The sequence below is a fragment of the Rhagoletis zephyria genome, unplaced genomic scaffold (genome assembly GCF_001687245.7).
Source record: "Rhagoletis zephyria isolate East Lansing unplaced genomic scaffold, Rhagoletis_zephyria_1.1 Rzeph_scaffold_04362, whole genome shotgun sequence".
NCBI classification, from domain to species: Eukaryota; Metazoa; Arthropoda; class Insecta; order Diptera; family Tephritidae; genus Rhagoletis; species Rhagoletis zephyria.
This window is the reverse complement of record NW_016161445.1, coordinates 28,584-51,400: the sequence shown is the minus strand read 5'-3', so window position 1 is coordinate 51,400 and position 22,817 is coordinate 28,584. Positions and strand designations below refer to the sequence as shown.

Here is a 22,817-nt window from a genome sequence, read left to right as displayed (position 1 = left end):
CCAGGTGGGCTGCTTAGGTAACTACTGATCGATACGAAATTTATACATATGTATGTGCCATTAGTAAATCTTAATTATCAATTTTAAAGTATGCCTGCGGTTGAATACACGAAATCTTTTATCACATCCGTTGTGTTGGGGAAGGATGTAGTACCTCGCATCGGATTACATCAGATGGAAGCTTTGCGTGCTGACCTAATCAATGCAATTCAACGAAGTGTAGATCCGAAAGTGAGTAAATAAATTTTGTATTTTACTCTTACCAGTTGAAGAATTAAGTGATATTAAATATTATTATATTTGAATTTATATTTCCAGTGGAAAACAATATCCTGCTCCGTTATTTGTTGTGGTTGTGGAGCTGAACCCACATCTGTTGTTGAGATGTCCGGCAAAGATATCCATATTAATCAATACCAAGAGGTAACAAAAATACACTTTAGAATGTTGCGAATTAACACTGTATATGCATTCATTTATTCTTTTGTTTTCATGGCGTACCAGCAAAGAGACTCTGCTCGCTCAACAAGTGCACATCCCACAGACAGCTCTATTGCCTTGACATTACACCAGGTAACCGCGAATCAATTATTTTCAAGTACATACTTATGTACATCTACATACATGCACATATATAAGAAAATTCGTATAATTATTTTCTACCGTTTTTTAGCCTCTGTACCCACCTGGCCGAATAATTCACATAGTTCGACACCATCCAAAACCTGAAGAGTAAGTTTGTGTTTTATGGGTGCAAATTGATTATTTCTACTATAGCTGCTTTCGATATGCTACTCCCACCATTGATTCGCTTCGTCGCTTGATCCGAAAAAAAAATTTTTCCATAAATGTTTAATAGTTTTCTATATGAACTTACTAATCATCACATTTACACTTTTACTCTGGAGCAAAAAGAAAAGCCACGACATAAATGTATGTATAAAGCTGTTTGGAGAATATTTAGAAAACCTTGAACTAACTAACGATGTTAAAAATTTGGCTTAATTGTGAAACGCAAAATATTTGTAGCAGCCCTCATTCAAAGTAACGAAAATAATACGCTCGATTGCATTTAACGTACGCGAGGTGTTGCGCGCCAAATGTAGTTATGTATGTATGTATGCACATATGTAGTGTGTACAAATGTAACTACTCGAGCTGTAAGTAAGTTGCTTAAATCAGTGCTTTCGAATATAAGTTGGCATATTGCACGATTTCGCTAACTAATTGTTGACACAAATATGGGTATAGTTCCAGTTTTGCTCAAACTTCGACGAAATAGTTTAGTTAAAAAAAAAAATGCGATCTAAGCGAATTGCTGTTTCATTCGCATGTCGATAGTTGGTTGGCAAATCGAAAGCGGCTTATTTAAAATGTATATTTTTTATGGTATACGCTTTTTTATAAATAACATAATTGTGCTAAAACCATGAGTGATGTATAAAATATCTTAGCTATCCTAAAACAAGAACTCGTTTACAGGTTTAATGTTTAACGTTAAGACCAAGCAAAAGCCAAACTTTTAATATAGTTAGTTTAAAATTTTGTATTTTTGCCCTTTTTATGTTAATAATCAACATCCCTCGCTCCCTTCGAATTAAAAAAAAATTGATCAATTTTAAAACTTTTACATAACTATTTGGGCTGGACTCAGCGACATTTGAAAGCTGGGCCGCATTGAAAGGGTCCTTAAATACCGGTTTTTGTATGAAAAAAAAAAATATTTTGTAAAACTTAAGGAACGTGCATTAAAGTCTTACCGAAAATTCTGCCACATGTTCAAAATAATTAAATTTTAAATACATGCAATTTCATTCAATTTCGTAATTACATATCTTTTTAATGACACCTCTGAAACCAAGGTTAGTGACATCATTTTGAGATAATTCTCAAAGTCAAAAAAGCTGCAACTTACTTTAGAAACGACTTTATTTCGACTATGAATATGCCCCACTGTTTCGAAAATACCCACGCATTTTTTCTGTAAAAACTGGGTTAGTCGTAAAAAGTTGACAGATATTTTCCTACCCCTGATGCAGACCTCTTAAATTTGTATTATTTTCTATCAAGGCTACAAGAAAAATTATTTCCAATTATACATACATACATATGTATGTAGATATTTTGATAAAAAAACACGAGTTTTCGAGGCGCTTTTAAGGCCCTCTAGCTTACGAATAAAACCGGATTAAGACAATGTGCTTGTTCACGCTTGCCTGGTTATCAGGTTGTCTGCTTAAAAATAAATTTTCTGTAGCGTATTTTATTGTTGTACCGCAACAGATAACCAGGTAAGCGTAAACAACCACAATATATCTTTGCGAGAGTTGTAGAATCGACAACATTTTATGATTCGCTTGGAAAACAGCAACAGCATATGTACTAATGTATCTAGTGAAAATATCCTAGGGTCCAGGTTACTTCGAAAAATTGTATCTATGGTACAAATTGAAAATCCTTCAGATTGAAAGCTTCAAAATTTGTATATTTTGATAATGTTGCCCAAATGAGAGCAAGTTACCTTTATTAAGTGAATTTCGGAGCAATCTGAACCATTATAGTGACTCGAACACTACATAGAACTTTAAATTAGGTACCATCATGGATACGTTTAGTTTTGAAGGAAAGTTTTATGGATTTTCTATTAAAACTAAAAAATAATAATATAAAAAATTAAAAAAATAGCATATATTTAGTACATAGTAAATACGAGTATATGAATTACACAGAATGCCATTTATTTGACGAACATAACAAGTAAGAAATGGCGTAATATAACAGTTCTAGCGCTCGAATCGTGTACCTTTAGATATGCATATTATATGTGTTTTTTTTAAATCAGTAAATATTGTAATTGTATTGCATATGTATAAAAAAAGAATTTCAATACAGTTCATTTATCGTATGCATTTCAGGCAAAAGTTCGACAGCGGTTGGAGGTAGGCCTTTGATTAACAAAAGTTAACCTACAATTAACGAATGCATGAATTGAATTTTCCGCATGGTCTCTATTTTGTGTGAAATATCACAAATATACATATATCTAAAATAAATTTTGTGTACCTATAAATACGAGTATTGTACACCCCTTGTCAAAATTATAAGCGCACAACATATTGACAATTATTTCTTTTTTGTTACTTACTTTTAGTTTTTTATATAAAAATATAGTTTATACTTCAATAAAAACTGTATAAATACTAGTTTTTAACTAAAAAAATAAAAATAATGAACGTTCGTCAAAATTTCAAGCTTTTGGGTTAGAATTCTTAGAGGGTTTTTGAGTGTTGAAAATTGACAATATTCAACGGTAGGGTAAAAATTACTAGCTACCTCAAATTTGCTCTTTCTTATACTAAAATTATATGGGCCACAAAACTGGATACTCAAAGTGTGTCTAAAAGTGTGAAATTTTTACGAAAGTTTGTTTATTTTTCTCTTAATATTGCACAAAGTTGAAAGCTTGAATTAATAAGGTTTTGTTTAAAGAATAAACTATTAAAAAAAAATAAAAATAAAAAAAATAAGAAAAAATTAATCGCGAAAAGTTGTAAATATGTGGTACGCTTATAATTTTAACAAGTGGTGTAGTTATAATTTACAAATTAAATACTTTTATTACGTTAGCTTTCCCTTTTCTGTTTAAAACTCGTTGCTGATAGATAACAACGGCCGACAAAACTTTAACAATCAATGCGGCAGGATTGATTGGTGCGCAGAGTCAGAATCTGATTTTTAAAATACTTAATTATGAGATGGAATTAAAGCCTTTTAATAGGACATACCCATATCTTAAATAATGTGCTTTTAGATCAAAGAACAGAAAAAATTTAATTATATTGCTTTCTTAAGTACTATTTTATTTCCTTACAAAAAGTCCAATATAATTGATGTACCACGCAACTTTGTTGGCTAGTGTAACTATGTAATATCAATTGTAGATTTGCATGATTTTCAAGCATGAAATACGTACGTAGATATGTATTTAAATAGAACCCAAGTAGGAAAGTGTAGGAAAACCGGATTATGAAAGTAGCACATATCAAAATTTCTTCCAGATATTTAAAACTTTTCAATGCCTATTTGATACTTATAAGTGCTTATATGTATGTACATGTACATATTGACACCTGAATGGAAGATCGACCTATTTTAGCAGCCAGTTCGAAAACGCCCTATATCAGAAAACTTTTCAAGAACGCCCTATTTCAGAATCTGGTCGAAGAACGCCCTATCTCAGCACATTTTCAGTGCATTTTTATTTGAGATAAGTCATTTTTGAACCGAATTCTGAAATAGCGCCATCTGCAGGCAAATTCTAAGATAAGGTGTCTTTCAATAAAATTCTGAAAAAGGGCGTTCTTTAATCAAATTCGGAAGTAGGGCGTTCTTGAAAAGTTTTCTGAGATAGGGCGTTTTCGAGCTGGCTGCCGGATAGATCGATTTTCCACTCAGGTGTCGATATAACATTTGTATGTATGTATGTAGTACAAACATATATTCATTAGCCCATACCACCTTACAAAAAAAGATTTCGCCGTATACCCCTGAGTTCAAAGTATTTATTTTTGCAAGAGAAATATCGCAACACTTTTTTATTTATTTTTTTTTCACCGAGCATGCCTAACGAAATGTAAATGTAACGAAAAATTTAAAAAGCCAACCGGTACGTTCGGCCAAACAAAAAAATAAATCGAATTTATTTCAATAGTGTTATTGAGCTTTGTAGCGCGTTTGTTTTTTAGGAAGAATGGAAATGGTACGAAGTTCAATAAAACCATGGAAATAAATATTAATAAGCCACAATAAAATTGACAAAAAAAAAATCGAAATTTTCCGACAAAAACACTTCACACTCAGGGGTGTACGGCGAACTTTTTTTTCCGGCAAGGTCTAATTAACATACATACATACATTCCTTTTGCAAGCCTGCTTCAACTCTCGATACTTGTACATACATTTGTATTTATATATACATATTTACTTGTCTTCTACAATTGCAGAAGTGTTCTTAAGAGCCACGAGCCGGTTTATCAGGCCATCTGGGCTGATACCTGCGATTTCGATGAGGTTCTCATATCGCCAGTAATGCTGCAGGATCACATGCCGGACAAGGTGCTGGCGGCACTCAAAAAGGTAATTGCCGGCATCATTAACGATAGCAACTCCTCTTTGAATAGTACTGATTCGTAGATATATTTAAAAAGATAATTGTATTATTTATTGTAGCCACACAGTATATTATTATTTAAGTCAAATGAAATGCTTGCCTATGCTTAAAAGCCAGGATTCCTTTTGCCCTGTTATTATTGATTGTTTTATTTTGATGTATGTATGTATGTATGTATGTATGTATAGTTAACTCATGCAAAACGCATTCTATCAAGTGATTAGTATCGTATTCGAATATGTATGTTAAGTTTCTAATATATGTTCTTCAAAAAGAAAATCTTTCGATATTAAATATAAACTTAATTTCACGTTGTTCATTCCCTTTTTCAATTGTATGTAATTTATGTTTTATATTTAAGTTTCCTATTTATTATGTTATATAAAATGTTTCATTGTTTAGCAAGAAAATACATACATATATTTAACAATAAAGTTGTACACATATTTATTAACCGACTTCAAAAAAAAGGAGGAAGCTTAAGAATTAATTGGAATATATATGTATATTTTTTTATGTATCCTGCCGGATGACTTTGGCTTGGATCTTTTAGATAATTCTTTTGTTTTTATCGGAAAGGTGATCCCATATTAATTTGGTTTTGTTCCGATCCTAAGATCATAAAGAAATTAACGACACTTCTAAATTTGTATACAAGCATTGAAGTCGGTTGTATTTTTTGCTTAAAATTTACTTGTTTGTTTTATGTTTTCCTCGTTTAAGAGATGCATTGAAATGACGTCGTGGCGCATGTAACTACCAACCCCCAAAATGCTTTACATGATTATGTCTAAATTAAAGAACAAAATGCTTGGGGCTGCTGAGCTTATTAACATCTACCATACTTACATTTATTAGATATCCTACATACCAACTGTATGTACATATACTTACATACATATATGTATACATATGTATGTATGTATATACTCATGTGCGGCACAGTGAATTATGGCCGCGTGCATTTAGACCGCAATCAAAAAATGTGAAATTAGGCCGCGCGGTTTTAATTCATTTTGAAAAGTGAAATTAGGCGGCGATCCTAAAATGAATTGGGAATCTATGTACGAAAGGGCTTTTAACTCCTGAAATTATCTACTGGGACGCGAAGGGATTTTTTGTCCAGGTCATCAGATCTGCACTGTTCGTCCGATTTTGAAAAGTGACGTGTCAAAATAAAGGGCCTGAGCTGTAGATGTGCAATAGGATTTTAATTCTTCGAACAGAGTTGCCACCTTTTAAGAAGTTATGCTGAAATTATTAGTTAAATCAATTGTTACAATATGGGTATCAACCGAAATGGTGTTGAAAAGGTTTTATATCTTAATTACGTGTAGGGGGGCTACCATATGTTTAAAATTTAATGAAATTTTCATAAAAAAATTAGGAATCACCATATGGGTGTCAGACAAAAGAGATTTAAGAAGGTATTTTGAAGAGGTTCGCCACTTATATGAGAAGTCGAATTAAATTAATTTAAACCCAAGTTATAGGAAATATTATAAATGGGTGTGGAGTGAAAGAGTTTTAAGAAGTCTTTAGTTTAACAATTTAGAGTATTTTTAATGTGTTTGAGAGTTGCCCTGGTGGCAAATTCAAATTATTTAATAAGTTAAATGAATTATTAAAAGATGGTTTTCAAACGAAATGGGCTTAAAACCCTTTGTTTCTGAACATTTACTCTACGTGTATAAAACATTAAATTCAGCTTAACTGCTCAGTTACTTGAAGTATTTAAGGAGATTTAAGCTCAAAAAAAAAATTGAAGATGGTGACCGCCTGTTTTGAAAGTTGAATTTAGTTTAAATATACACAGGTTATATAAAATTTTACAATATGGGTATCTAACGAAAGAGAGCTCAGAAATCTTAAGTTTGAACATTTAGAATTTTTTAGGGAGTCATAAGAGGGTTGCCATCTGTTGAAAAAATTAAATTAAAATTGTTTAATAAGTTAAATGGATTGCCAAAGATGGGTATCAATTGAAATTGGTTTGAAAATAATTTTTTTCTGAACTCTGTTTAGAAGAGTTGCCACGTGTTAAAAAATCTAATTCAACTTAATTCATCAGTTAATTGAAATATGTATCACAATACTAGACGATAAAGTTAAAAATATAAACCATTAGGAATATTTTTTGACTTTTTTGAATAGAGTTTCACCTGTTTAAAAAGTTAAAATTAAATTTTAGGCGTTTTAACGCCATGCGGGTTCACTTGTGTTCGGTTATTTGAACAATGATTTTGTGGTGGGGACGGAGGGAGGGGGAGGGAGTTTGGCACCTAAAGAATGAGCACAGTTGAAGCTTTAAGAAAAGTTGCCCTTTCCTTCTACAAGCCCCTGGGAAACCCATTTGAAACTGGGTTAAAACTAATATTTTGACAGATAAAATGTAGACGCCAGCTAAGCTGACCACAGTATTTTTGTGCAGAACACCTTTCAGGTTTTCGCGATTTTCGGACGCGCTTGGAAAAAAATAACCCTCATCAGTCCAACTCCGGCTACGCCATCCACAGTAATTTTGCGCAGGCAGAATTCATTTTGAAAAGTGATCAAGTAATTCAAGCGGTCCTAATTCCATCCACCCACATGTACATATGTAAATATGTATGTAGGTATGTGCGCTTAAATGCAATATCTTCTGAATTGTGTTACGAGTTACGAGTTTATAAGTGATTTCAAATGTATGTATGTATGTATGTAATTACATATCTTATTAATGCCAAATATCTTTTTCATCAACGCAAAAGGCCTCAATGGACAGAAGAAGCATAAACGTATGAAATAAATAAATAAAATGTACATACATACATACATATGTACATATGTTTGTCTTTAAGATATTTCTATAAAAAAAATTGCAATTAGAATCTTTTGCATATTTATATTGTGTATTTGTATGGACCTGCATATGTGAGTGTATGTATTATTTGTACCTACATATCTAAGCAATCCTTCAGCACACCTAAATTAACTGCACACCATTACTCTGCAGGTCGTGCAAAATGAAAATCGCTCCGCAAAGGCATGAAAATCAGATCGTACTTGTAGTGTCGATTCGCTGCAATACAAGGTATTATTATTTACAACAATTATATAATCTGATTTTTTAACTTGCATAGTTCAGCTGTATTCCTATTTCCTACATACATACACTATATGTATCTTTGTACAATTTTATCTCATATACATACATATATGTATACAATCTCTATAGTGTATATATACACGTAGGAATGTCTGCTTGTCTATCGTTTTACGCAATCTTGCGCCCCTAAACAAAAAGAAAGCTTTCCGATCTTTCGCTTCAATCCTTATAAAAATCATATCTACAAATAAAATTATGTGTGTATGTATGTATATCTTTTGAAATTTTTTCACAACTTTCAATTCTGCTTAATTTTTAATTGCTCTCTTTAGTGATGACACAAACTCTAATTTATGTATGTATGTATCTAGTAGCAAAATGTAATAAAAAATGAAATTACATCAAAGAGTTAGCAATGAAGCCCTCAACTTTGCTATCATATCATAACGCACCCCTAGAACCACGACTTAATTAGTTGGGTCCATTAATGACTCAAATGTTCATGGGTGTGAGCCGATCACTTATATGCATTACGGGCTCACATACCCATGAATATGAGGTGATCAGTTGTACATACAAATAAACACATTTTTGGCAATTATTATATTTTTTTTTCCATTCGGCTTAACTATAGTATATTCTTACACACACATTCAAACAGGTATCTTTTTCATAAACAACGTATGTAGCAAGGCACATTAAACAGGTAGTATCAGTAGAGCAAAAACAACATTTGCGTGTATTTTGTTGTTGCTTCTGGTATCGAAAGTGTCAAAAACTGTTCTGAATTTTTTCTTCTAAATCAAAGCGTGCCATGTGAAATACAAAAAATTATAAAAAATAAAAAATTGAAATTGGAAAAAATAAAAATTGATGCTAGTAAATTTGTTTGCTTCTCGAAGCATTGATCCATCCTTTGCAAGGCCCAGTAATCAGCGGTCGTGCTGCCGAGTTGGGCGAACGTTCCAAAAGCTGCTATTCAATCGCTTGTTTTGTATGGAAAAAGGTTTCACAAGCAAATGGATTTTAACAACTTATAATTTTCGTGAGAAAAAATTAAAAATATTTGACATTTTCGAGACCAAATAATTTGAAAATAAATCAAATCAGCTGCTCTACTGATACTACCTGTTCAATGTACCTTGGTATGTAGTGATTTTCCTGCTATTTGCATTTCACTAACGACCGTTATTGACCGATACCGAAATTATATCACACTGCTGTTCTGTTACTAGCCCAGATGATTTGATTTGCCTTGCTTGGTACACAAATGTCAAGATTTCATATTTCTCCATAATAGGTACGTTCGTTTAAAACCTCCAGTAAAAAATACCGAAATGTCATCTGTTCTCTCCCAAGAGAAAAATATCCAGAATAGTAAGCCAACAGAAAATTTGCAGAAACTTGCAATTCAGACGAATAGCTGATGGAATTTTTGTTTAAAGTGTTATCTTGACACAGTTTATTGAATAAACGGGTAACTACTTACTCCTTACAAGTTGAGTTATTCTTATTTTAACACTTTTAAACACAACAGAAAACAACGATGTGCGAAATTTTCTATACAAAAATGCTCTATAGTTATAACGATGCTATTTGGACCATGAAAACCTTCGAAATATTTTGAAAAGTCCCGTTATAAAAAAAAAATTATTAAATTATAAATTTTTTAATTTTTCGTTGTATCGAGGTTTTCATATTATATAAATTTAACGAAACGATATAACAAAGTCAAACCAATTCAGCTTCGTTATATCGAGGTTTTACTGTACATCCATTTGTTTTTTTTTTTTGTTTTTTTGCTTTTTACTATTGCTACCACCTTATATGAATTCGCGGGAACTGACTGAATTATATTTAAGAAAACACGAAGTCTTTCGTGACGAGAAAACATCAATTTTCAGGAAACCAATACGAACAAACAAAAAATATTTCGCTTTAAAGTCACGACATATCGTTTTTTATTTTGTTAGTTTTAATGAGCTTTGTAAAATAAAACCGTTTTTTTTCTTAATTTCAAAATAGGCAACCGGTGTTTTTTCAATTGCAATTTTTCGAATAACTCGAAAGCTTGTTTTGGAAAAAAGACGCATAATCGAATGCCCCAGTGTTTAGTGCAAGTAAAAAAAAACGTTTTTTCTTTACTGCTTTGCCCTACGTTTCGCTAAGACTCGTTATAATCCTCAGGGGCCAATCTATTTTTATTTTTTAACCAACTTCACAAAAAGAAGAAGGGTATCAATTCATTGGAATATATTTTTTTAACTTTTTTATGTATGTTACCGCATAACTTTGGAACTCGTTAACCGATTTCTATAATTCTTTTTAAAGAAAAGGTGTAACCTCACAGGTGGTCCCATGCTAATTTGGTTGAAATCCGGTCACTGGATCATGAAGAAATTAACGATAAACTTAAATTTTTATATGAGAATTTCAAGTCGGTTTTGTTTTTTTTTGCTTACAAATTACTTGTTTTTAACACAAAATCTATTACCAACTCACTACCGTATTTTCAGTAGAAAGTTTGCCCCATAGGAAGTAATGAGCACATTTTTTTTTTGTGAATAAGAACAAAAAATATATAATTTTTATAAAGAAAACTCCTTGTTTCCAGCCACGAATACATTACTAAATCGCTTACTACTCTGGTAGTGATTATTATTTTTTTTTGCTAGCGTGTATGTATTGCATGTATGCAGTTATATAGATCGAGTCAAACGATCGGGTTGTTTGCACGCCCCACTCTTTATTTTCTAAATGCTTTAATGGCTATGATTTCGATGCAATTTTTTCGTTTGCTTCTTCATTTGTCGTTTTGGTTAATTTTTGGACCAGATCCGAACAAATTAAAAACGCTTCACACATACATATCTTCGTTTTCTGTCGTAGGTTGTAACCACCAGTGGACCACGCAAACCGCAACGTCAAACTTCAAATGCATTCTCGACCATATCTAACGACTACAATCCTTATGATTTTGAAGTCGAGCGAATATCTTCTCTCGGTTCTATAGATCCAATAAACGTTTTAAAACTTGAAAGCAACCAATATAAGCAACTATCGCACAGCTCATTTCCTAACATAAGCAGCTCCATAAACTTAACACCAACAACACAGCACAAAATTTGCCATGAAACCTCTTTTGCAAATTTACAAGCCCCCCTGGATATACAAACGATAGCTGCGCAGTATGTTGCTGGACCAAATTCTAGTAAGACATCATCGATTGCAGGCAGCATTTTCGGTCGGAGTCAGCTGAGTTCAGCTCAGTATGACATATCAGTGGATGAGAGTATAACAACCGTAACGCGTCGAAGTCCTTCAGTACCGAGCGAAACTGCCACAGTGATCATTAATTATCCAGATCAATTACCTATCCACCGCCTGAAGGCTGTTGCTTTCGACATTGATAGCAATTTTGGTATGCCAATAAAATTGGCGTCCCCGCAAGCTGCATCCAAAGTTAATCTATATCGTCAATATTCGGCGCGTGCCGATAAGCGGAAGCGTAATCTGCCCATAACAGCATTGCGTAGGGCTTCGGATGCGTCGCGACCAATCGATTTGCTGCATGATGACTGGCTCGGTTTAGCGCCATTAGCTAGTCCCGAAACGTTATCGGAGATCTCAAGCATCTCGTCGCGCACAAGTGCACCTATTAGTTTGGCTAACAGCATAGAACGGTATTTGCATAACTTGAACTTAAGCGGCGGCGATAATGCAAACGCACGACCGATGCTCGGAGACATTTTTGAATCACAAATGCATACTCCTAAAATAATGCGGCGAGCGCCCAAGTTCAGTGAAAACCTGTCAACATGCGCAGAGGACAGTCGCAATCTGGATCAATACAAGCGAATGGGCCGAGTGTTTGTCACATTGCCGCCCATCTTTGGCGACAGCTATATTAATAATAATAATAATAACAATCAGCAATCAAGCTTCGATTCAAGTGACGATAGTTACGAATCGGCACAGAGTCTTAGTCGAGTTCAGTCGAAACTTAAAGCCGCTCCTGTACAGGAATCTATTGGTGCCAATGCCCTCCAATCTAAGCAGAGTTCAAAGTCAGCGGATCCATTAGATGGTGATACTACTGAACAAAGGCAAGCTCAGCATCCTGCTAAGAAACTAACTTTTAGTGATAGTGAAATTCTAAATGAAGATTGCCAGGGGCAATGCCCTAATTGTCCATGCCGATTGGATGTGAGATGTGAAGTTAAAGTTGATTGCTGCCAGCGCGTGGAGCACAGCCAATGCTTAATGGTAGGTTTGAACAAAGAAAGGAATAGTGGATCAGGTGAAACTACTTTTTATAGCGCAAACTCGTCCATCGAACAATTCTCGACGCCTGGTAGGTCCATTTGCTGTAACAAAACCGCCTCTAATGGCAACTCTGAGTGCCAAAGTGTCACCGAGGAGACATTCGTCATACGACCGGGTGTACTCGAATCTCATTTTCCGGTGTATGAACCTGATTGCCATCCAGCGCACCATAATAGTGCACAAACTGCAGGTGTCGCGAAAAAAAATCAATCCCCTGAGTCTACTCCTCAATCGCATGCCGACTCAACACAACAAATGAGGCGCGATGTAATTGGTGGCCGCATACGCAAACGATTGTCATCCGAAGAGTTTATATTCACCCGCACTGAGGATTTGCCACTAATTGCCCAGCTGGGAGAGAAATCAAACAAACGTAAGGGGTGCGTTTATCCGGCGCTGAATAATTATAATATTCGGATAGCACGACCAGTGCCAGTGCACACAAATGCAACAACAACAACGACTACAATACCAACTACTGCTGCTACTCCAGCCTCCTCCTCATCGCATTTACAAATACAAAATAATGCAAATCAACTAGATTCACTACCTACTTCGAGTCCCCCTAGCAAATGTTCTAGTCTAATATTTCCTATAGCGAATAGTGAAGAAAGTAGTGTCTGAAATTCGTGGCAAGTACCTAATTAAATATACTTATACATACAAAAAATAAGTTTACATACATAAATATGTAGTAGTTAGTGCACGTAAACACGTTAATAAGACACGTTAAGAGACATACATAAATGCATCTTGTACAAAATCCCTAAGAAATGTATTTTATGTTACCGTCGCACCTGAGGAGCTATCCAATCTCGGCTAGTTAGTGAATCATCAACATTTATGCATTGAAACGAAGTGCAATATAAACCATCTATACAACTGTGATCATAAAGAGATAAACTGTTTTTATTAAAATAAATGGGATATGTTGTATTTGCTGTAAAAAACGTGTGATTGGTAAATAAAGTATCCTCAAGTAGTCGGCTAAAGACCTTTTTGATATTGAAATAATACCGACTTGTGTTTTAATTTTTCTTTTATGTATGTATGTATGTATACAGACTTTCTTAATGAAATCTTTATTTTTGATATCTTCCCCTTCTTCCTTATTGGCGCTGTAATCGCCTAAACAATTTTGGTCGAATCCAAAACAGCACGCCAGCCGTCTCCCTTCTGTACCAACTGACGCCGATTGGAAATGCCAAGTGAAGCCAAGTCCGTCTTCACCTGGTCTTGCCAACACTGAGGAGGCCTTCTGCTTCCTCTGTTTCCAGCATTGCGACCCGCATTGAGCAGGAGCGTTTCTCTCCATTCGAACGACATGACCTAGCCAGCGAAGCCGCCAAATTTTGAATCGCTGCACAATGTCTATATGGTGTAAACCTGCTCATCATAAGATCGTCTGCGAAATTCGCATCTCCAAACTTGTAACTGTCAACGGTAACGTGAATGCCAAGATGCTTATACTGACAGCAGATACTTCGTTTTGTTCTCGTTCACCACTAGACCCATTCCCTTTGCTTCTCTACATAATCCCGAGAAGGCAGAACAGACGTAGCCCTTTTTTTGATTACCGATAATGTTGATGTCGTCGACATACGCCAGAAATTGTACGCTCTTGTAAAGTATTGTGCCTGAGCGGTTCAGTTCCATGGCTCTTATTATCTTCTCAAACATCATTAAAGAAATCACACGAAAGGGAGTCACCTTGCCTGAAATCTCGTTTGGTATCAAACGGCTCGGAAGGATCCTTCCCATTTCTGATGGAGCTGGTATTGCTCAACGTAATTTTACATAGCCGTGTTAGTTTCGCGGGGACACCAAATTCAGACAACGAGGCATAAAGACAACTTATTTTCGTGCTGTCGAAAGCGGCTTTGAAATCGACAAATAGATGGTATGTGTCGACCTTATTCTCGCGGGTCTTTTCCTAGATTTGCCGTATTGTGAATACCTGGTCTATGGTGGATTTTCCAGGTCTAAACCCACACTCATAAGGCCCAATAAGTTCGTTGACGGTGGTGCTAAGAAGGCTGAGCTCGCGGTAGTCGGCGTGTATGGCAGGGTCGCCTTTCTTGTGGATTGGGCAAAAGCACACTTAAATTCCAGTCGTCGGGCATGCGTTCATCTTACCATATTCCGCATAAGAGTTATCAGCTACTCGCCGCCGTACTTGAATATCTCGACTGGCAGACCGTCAGCTCCAGAAGCTTTGTTGTTTTTCAGCCACATAATCGCTGTGATGTAGTGGCTAGTAGTGCGCGCTACCTTTCGCAGGGCCTGGGTTCAAGTACAGTTCAACCAAACATCAAACAAATAAAAAACAATAAAGTTGTTTTCTAATAGCGGTCGCCCCTCGGCAGGCAATGGCAAACCTCCCAGTTGGGAGTCGGCGTAAAACTGTAGGACCCTCCCCATTGTGTGACAACATCAAGGCGCACGCCACAAATCGGCGGAGAAACTCGGCCAAATACTAACGTACAGCGGTGGAAATAGTTATAGCCGCACCACATTTTGACAATTTTGGTTATTTTTTATAAAAAAAGCCTAGAAAGATTTTTAGAATCAACTACATTTTTATATAAATATTTCGGCCACTGTATGTGTAAGCGCCAATCTATTATTATTATTAATACCTCCGGTACAAAAAAAAACATATCAGAATAAACTAAAAAACATTTTGAAGGGAAAGAGTAATTTTTTTAAATCGCACATCGAGATTTCTAAAAAAATGCAAGGCGAATTCATACAAGTTGGTAGCGCCAGCACAAAAACAAAAAACTACACTACTAAATTAGACGCGCGATGACAATCAGAACGAAAAAAATTTACAACAAACACATCATTTTGGCAGTCTGCGCAATTCGCCTTGAAATCAGCTGCTCTGATAACACCACCTTATGTGAATTCGCCTTGAAAAAAAGTGTGTTAAGTAGCAATCAAGGTGAATTCGGTAAGGAAATAGGGTGGTGTGGGGGCGACAGCTGAATTTTTCGCCATGGAAATCAAAACGTCAAAATGATGTGTTTGTTGTAATTCATACTGTCATTAAGCGTACAATTTGTTGGTGTAATTTTTTAGGTATGTATATACCTAATGCATATAGCAGAAAAATCTGATTTTGCATAGTCAGGTTTGAATACCTCGAAATTCTTGGATAATGAAGCAAATCTAATGAAGCATTCAAATTCAGCGCACCTCTAAAAACAATATTGTCTGGTCTCAGGCCAAAATCAAAATTATGCCTGATTGTTGGTTTTTTTTTCGCCGAAGGTGTTGCGAGTTCTTCCATATAAGAACAAATTGTGTTTTTAGTCGTTATATGGAAGCAAATGCGACAAACAAAAAAATTCTAAAAAATCAACGGTCGTTTTTAGCCACTTGAAACCTGCACATTATAAGACTAAAATTGAATGGGCTGTAAAACTGTGCACTCGGAAAAATTCTAACACTTCTGAAATAAAAATTTGAAATTTGAGTGAAAAGTTGAATGTTTTTGTAATCTTAAAAAAGATTTAAACTTATGTCCAATACTGTATGTACATATATCTATGCATGTAAGTACTTTTACTTACACTTCATGTGTATGGTCAACAGCGCCAACTGAATTCGGTGATTCAGGAACGCCTAAATGTATGTACCATATGGAAATGCTATGATATAGTGAAAAGAATAAAGAAAGATTCAATTGCTCAAAAATCATTTAATAGAAACATAAGAGTACATACATTACATACTCGTATGTACTTATGTAATGCACTTGTATTTCTCTCAAATGAAGGTAATTTTACCCTAATTTAACCTACCACAAACCAAAAAAAATTTAATTTAATGCTCAGAATCATGGGCCATAGAAACACAGTTGAGGGCAATTGTATTTCGAAGGGGATTGAATGTAGTGCACAATGTACCAGTTCCTCGATTTTGTTTTGTAATGCAAAATGGGCTATTTGACCTGCTTCTGGTTTCAATGATATATAGAAAGGAACAATTGGTGCTCAGCCTCAGACACGAATTGTTAAATGTAAATAGGCCTTCACGCATGTTTGGTCCAAGTTAGTAACTGGTTACAAGAATTTAGCTCTAGTTAGTCTAACCCGATATCCTACGGCGAACTGTGCACAAAACTAACACATTCACGAATCTACAAGAATAACCGACCAGCAAAAAATCCGAAAATGGAACCGAAAAGGAAAATAAAGTGGATGAAATGCGGATTTTTGTTCATTTGACGATCCGTCCCAGCCAGCAAAAAAATCACCAAATTTATCCGTAAAGTAAAAAAAAGTGGATGAGGTGCGAATTTTTGTCCGTTTACCGATTCCATTTTCGGATACTTTGACGATCTGTTTTCCCACTAAAAAGTGCGGCAGAAACGTACGTACAGATAACGTCGCCTGGGTAGAAGATTATCGTATTTTAATTTCGGTAGGTTGTGGGAAATCGCGATTGAAGCTTAGAATACAATTTCTCAAAACCGCAAGGATAGATTTTTTTCCAAAGTCTCTAAAAATGTTACTAGTTCTTAAAACTCTTAAATTATTTAATTTTTAATGTTTATTGTTAATTAGTTTTGATCTTACGAAAGATTTTCTTTAGTAAAATTCTGTCGTAAGCATCATTTGTCCACAATTTGGCAGCCACTTTGTATGAAATACGACAAAATGTGATAAAAATTTCTACTAAATTAACGACTTTTTTTTAGTCAATATCTCGGAAACTAAAAGATATATGCAAAAATGGAGAACACCATTTCTAAGATATTGATTAGTTTAATATGACTGCATCACTAACTAAATTTTTCCTAAATTATCGAAGAAATTGTATTCAATATTTCGGAAACTAAAGGATATATCTAAAAACAGATAACACCAATCGAAAGACCTTATTTCAAAATAGACAACTGCATCTACAAAACACTAAAAATCGTCAAAATGGCCCTTACGACAATCTTTTACCCAGGCGACGATAAGTATCGAAAATTGTTTGTGAAACGGATATGTACTTTTTTGGCTGTTTTGCTGAAATTTGTCTGATTGAATTTTTCGTTCAATACGCTTTCCTTCTGCACTTCACAGATCCTTTTTCATGGTTAAAAAAATAAATAAATAAGATTAAATTAAATTAAGGAAGCGCCTGACGGGATTCGAACACGACACCTTCTGGAAGCTAACAAATAGCGACACGCTCCTCTGCAAATGTTTAGCTTGAACAAATTAAATACAATTATTGCTTTCAAATAACATCATCTTTTTCGAACGTTTTCCGGACACGAAAATGAATGATCATTGTAGTAGTTTTCTATTTGTTTCCGGATACGAAAACCACCACTATTTTGTGGACGTTCTTGGATACGTGAATTAATGAAAATTGTAGTCGCTTTCTATTCATTTCCGGAAAATTGTACTAGACTGCACTGTCGGCAAAATTTAAGTTTCTTTGCTCGCTGGGGTTTTCCACTTTTCAGGCTTTCCTTCTGTGCTTCACAGATGCTTTTTCATGGTTCGAAAACAATTAAAGAAGCGTCTGCCAACTAGGTATGTATGCTTTAAAATGTTCAGCTTTGAACATATGAAACGTCATCGTCTACGAACGTTTTCTAGTACGAAAACGAATCAAAATTGAAATATTTTTCTGTAACCGCGCCTTATTTTGAACGTTTTTTGATAAGAAGAATTGTATGAGATCCCATTGTCGGCAAAAATTACGTTTTTCTGCTGGCTGGGAAATCAACGTCAAATGACACTAATACATATAGAAGCCGTTACTGACGCATATATTTTTCTAATTTTATTCATCTCGTTGTGACGAAGAAAAAAAACTTAGCTTTGTTTCTTAACAGATAATTATCACTAATTTCTGCTGGAAACCCAAAAAACTAGCAGCTCTCTCCCGATCTTACGCTCTTCCTTTTTTGGTTCTGCTAATTTCTGCTATTAAAATTTTTACTAGCAGAAACTAGCAACTGTCAAAATGGATACAAAAAAAATCGCGCCAAATATTTTCAATAGTCAAATATACCGATCAGCTGATTACTTGCTAGTTTTGCGTTTCTTTACTTTTTCGTAATTTCACTCTCTGTGAGCGTAATTCTTTCAATTTTCTTATTCTTCTTCTTCCTGATAATTATCTGCTAGAAAAGAAAAGAAACAAAGCCCTTGTGTTGCATAACTTTTCTTGTGTGTTTTGGGCCAATAAACATCTTTAAGTATCGATATAAAAACAATATTACTATCGGTATATCGATAAGAGCAGATAAAGGAAAAACAAACTTCTGTGCTAAAGTCAAGGCACATTAAACGTGCCTTGGTTAAAGTACACAGTTTATTAATAAGTTCGTCTCGTTTCGCAAATTTATTTAATATTAAAAAATAATAATGTTGGTTGGAAAGTGTTTGCAATACATTCCTTTTCAAATCATACAACGCAATATAACATTATTTACAGCAAACCATATACGAGTACATAACCATAATAATGAGGAAGGTAAGAATGTTGACGAATTGCTGCGACCGGATATTCTGTTATCAGAGGAAAACAAGCTACGTTCAATACAATGTATGGAAAACTCGACACCAGTTGGATTAAGGTCGTCTAAGACAACTCGCGAAAAAACATTCGCTGCCGTCCTCATTTGCCTCTGCACAAATGAAAGGGTAAGCTTAGTAAATGCATCACCAAAAATATTAACATAGGGAAATGCATTCACATTCGCTCGAATTTTGCAGCGTTTACAAGTCGTTGGCAGTCCCCAATTAAGTACATTTAACTTAAAAACACAATAGGGATTTCGGAAATAACACGCGAATAAAAAGTTTGTAGAATCCTCCTAAATTCACTAACAGCTGATTGATAACAGCCAAATGTTTAACCCGCCATTTAACGTGTACGGTGTATAAAACCGCAGCGGACGAGTTATGTAGTGCTTTTTCCTCCATATAAAAATTTCTTTTGTTCATCCTTTATATTCAGGGCTATGTTTATCTAAGCGCTTAAAATTGATTTTTTCTTGCTTATTTTCTTCGACCCTGGTTATATGGAAGAAAATGCGCAACACCCGCCACAAAAAAAAAAAACAACGGTAATCTATAGGTACTTGAAACTTGCACATTACTATTCTAAATTTAAATGGGCTACAAAACTACATTTTTTTTTGTAATTCTGAATAAAAACGTTTTAATTTTTATGAAAGTTTCTTAAAGTTTGAATATTTTTTTTTGAATTTTGTACAAGGTTTGCAAGATTGATTTATACGGTTTTTGTTATAGAAAGAGCTGTAAATTAAATAAAAAATAATGAAAAAGATTTATGATAGAAAACATTTTGAATCTTGTGAAAATACTAAATTACGAATACTTATGTGAGTGACTGTATATGCAAATGCATGCACCCATGGGCGTAGCCAGGTAGGGGCAGGGGGGTGCTCGAGCACCCCCCCCTAACTTTCAAATTTTCCTTATATATATATAAAATAGTACCCTGAAATGCCAGCTTAATAGGGTCGAGGCCCCCCTAAATTTCATTCTGGCTACGTCGATGCATGCACCTAGCTGAATAATCCTGCGGTCGCTCCTTTTTTAAATATTGACAATGTTTTTTATGTCAAAACATTTTCGTTAATTCTTTTTTAAACATGGTTCATGCTATAACAAATTCCATATAAAGCAGTGATCTCACGATTTATACATTAGTACAGATTTGTACATTTTGACAGTTACAGGGTGGCGTTTAGAAATTTTGATCGAGAATGAGATCAGCTGAATAGAAAAAATCCCAACAACCCCACTCTGTAACTGTAAAATTGTGCAAAACTGTACAAACGTACAAATCGTGTGATCCCTGCTTAAACAAATTTTCATCCAAATTTTAAACTTTATAATCAGAATTTTCAAAAAATTCGAATATCGTTTGTTAGCGTTTTAAATTTTAGTAAAATAATGTGATGAAGTAGTTAAAAAATTATTGAAAATCAAGTCGCATTCTTAGCCACTTTAAATTCACACAGTTTTGTACTAAATTTAATGTGATCAAAACTGCTTACTCGATTTTTTTTTTTAATCCTGATAAAAATTTGAAATTTTGATGAATATCTTGCTTAGTTTCCGCTTAAGTAGACAGTAAGCATATCTTTTTTCTACATTTTGCGAAAAAATTGCAATTTTTAAACTCTTCTGATAAATTTCGTTATTTGAGTAGTGACAATCTTTTAGTAAATGAAAATAATAGTGAACATTATATTAGAACAAGGTGTACACTTACATTTGACACTGACTGTATATACCTACATACAGTGTAAAATGTAAGTGGACACCTTGTTCTAATATAATATTCACAATTATTTTCATGAAAAATGTTATTCGTTAATTATTTATGAAAATATAGTTCATTCTATAACATAAACCATTTAAATCAAAGTTCCACACTTTATATAAAGTTCACAAAAAATCAAACAATTTTAACCAAAATTTCAAAATTTCCAGAAAGTTTTCGAGTAGGCACTTTTTGTTCGGAATTTCTAGAAAATTTTCGAGATGCTGTTTTTAACCCGTTAAATTTTAGTAAAACAAAGTACAAGTTTCAAGTCGCTAAAAATTACCGTTGATTTTTTAGAATTTATTTTTTGTGGAGGGCGTTGCGCATTTTCTTCCATATAAAAATAGATGTTGATCGCTCGTTATATGGAAGAAAATGCGCAACACCCTCCACAAAAAATAAATTCTAAAAATTCAACGGTAATGAAATATGCACTTTTTTGACTAAAATTGAACGGTCTACAAAACTGCAAACTCGAAAATTTTCTGGAAATTTTAAAAATTTAATTTTTTAAATTTTGATGAAAATTGTTTGAACTTTATAATAAAGTGTGAGACTTATATGGTTTATGTTATAGAATGAACTACATAAATAGTCGATGAAGCAAAATGTTCATGAAAATAATTGTGAATATTATATTAGACAAAGTTAGATCACGACACAAAGAGAAAAAATGTAATGAGCCTAAATAGTAATTGGAAATGATCATCAAGTAATCAGTTAAAGAAATTATAATTATTTATTTAAATTTTTTTACAGAAAGAGATCTCAATACTTTATACCCGCCGTTCGGGTCGACTCTCTAGGCATGTTCGACAAATATCTTTTCCTGGTAAGCCGGTTAAGTTTGTTGTAGTTTTCTCTTGCTAAACTCTGTTGTATCCAGGTGGCATAAAGGATCCTGAAGATGTGGATTTCATAGATTGTGCGTTGCGCGAAACTGAAGAGGAGATCGGTTTACCACGCAGACGCATAAATGTCTGGGGAACAGGCAACCTTATATCACCGCCAAATACTGCCGCTATAATGCCCGTTGTGGGCACTGTAGAAAATTTTACTTTAAAAGAATTAAAACTCAATGAAGACGAAGTAGAGGAGGCATTGGTAATACCTATTAAAGAATTGGTACATCCAAAAACTATAAAACACACTCAATTTAAATCAGGTTGGAGTACCCCAAATTTCGTAGTCGGCCAGAATAAAGTTTGGGGCATTACAGGCTTCATAACAAATACTTTTCTTCAATGCCTTATTCCGACAGATCTAAAGAGACTTAAACATCATGTCAAATACATTCGTCCCTTTAAGATAAAACATTGACGAAAAATCTAAAAAAAAAAAAAAATTGTAAATACGACTTTATGTATTGTAAGAAACCTGTTATTCTAAGAGATAAATTTATGTTGTCAGGTTTTGTAAGAAAATAAACCAAATCAATAATCGGGTAAATATATTATGTACATACCTTTATTCAGCTACACACTGAAAACCTGAATACCGAAGAGCTAACTTGGTGTGGAGTTCTACTAAAAAATGGTTCATCAGATTGGGGCGAAATCATTGTATATCGTTTTTTTAGTTGTGACATAAGTTGAGCTTCATACCTATATCTAAACAATTTCATGAACGGTGGGCAAAAATCTATGCCCCTCAATGGGCTTGCGATTTTGATCCAAACGGTAATTTCGAATTGTTGAAAGGCCATTTCCGCCAAACCTTAAGTCTAGCCTATGGCTCCACTCAAAATAAAAACATACAAATGCATATTTGTGGTATCAAATATGTACGAAATTTTATTTGTTTTATTTGATGAATATATAATCTGTATATACAAAACAATTGTATCCTATTTTTAAGTAGGTTCGCATAGCTATAGATATAAAATAATACGGAGAATATTTCACATTTCCTAATGGA

The 22,817-nt window shown here is 34.2% G+C and overlaps 2 protein-coding genes across 3 annotated transcripts; both read left to right on the top strand.

Annotated features, from left to right (window-relative positions):
* Positions 1-6: 6 nt before the first annotated feature.
* On the top strand, positions 7-13,594 carry LOC108370639 (uncharacterized; the record flags this gene model as incomplete). The annotated part of the gene is made up of 8 exons (XM_017626012.1): positions 7-17; positions 90-231; positions 319-423; positions 505-573; positions 674-732; positions 2,916-2,939; positions 5,004-5,136; positions 11,148-13,594. Coding segments are annotated over 8 exons (2,604 nt in total), but the record flags the coding sequence as incomplete, so codon positions are not given.
* A 5,182-nt stretch (positions 13,595-18,776) lies between these two features.
* Positions 18,777-22,574, top strand: LOC108370642 (nucleoside diphosphate-linked moiety X motif 8-like). Of its 2 annotated transcripts, XM_017626017.1 has the most exons (4): positions 18,778-19,243; positions 21,660-21,732; positions 21,787-22,004; positions 22,066-22,574. In XM_017626017.1, the coding sequence occupies exons 1-4, from the start codon at positions 18,965-18,967 to the stop codon at positions 22,087-22,089; spliced, it is 594 nt and encodes a 197-aa protein (XP_017481506.1). In that variant the 5' UTR covers positions 18,778-18,964; the 3' UTR covers positions 22,090-22,574. The 2 variants fall into 2 exon arrangements, with proteins under 2 accessions (XP_017481505.1, XP_017481506.1); XM_017626016.1 differs by having other exon boundaries at positions 18,777-19,243; positions 21,787-22,574.
* Positions 22,575-22,817: the final 243 nt, after the last annotated feature.

Excerpts from the sequence above, each read along its gene's own strand:
- LOC108370642 (XM_017626016.1), top strand. The coding sequence starts at position 18,965 with ATGTTGGTTGGAAAGTGTTTGCAATACATTCCTTTTCAAATCATACAA. Across the intron at positions 19,244-21,659 it reads GCCTCTGCACAAATGAAAGG|AAAGAGATCTCAATACTTTA; the intron begins GTAAGCTTAGTA and ends ATTTTTTTACAG. Across the intron at positions 21,733-21,786 it reads TCGACAAATATCTTTTCCTG|GTGGCATAAAGGATCCTGAA; the intron begins GTAAGCCGGTTA and ends TGTTGTATCCAG.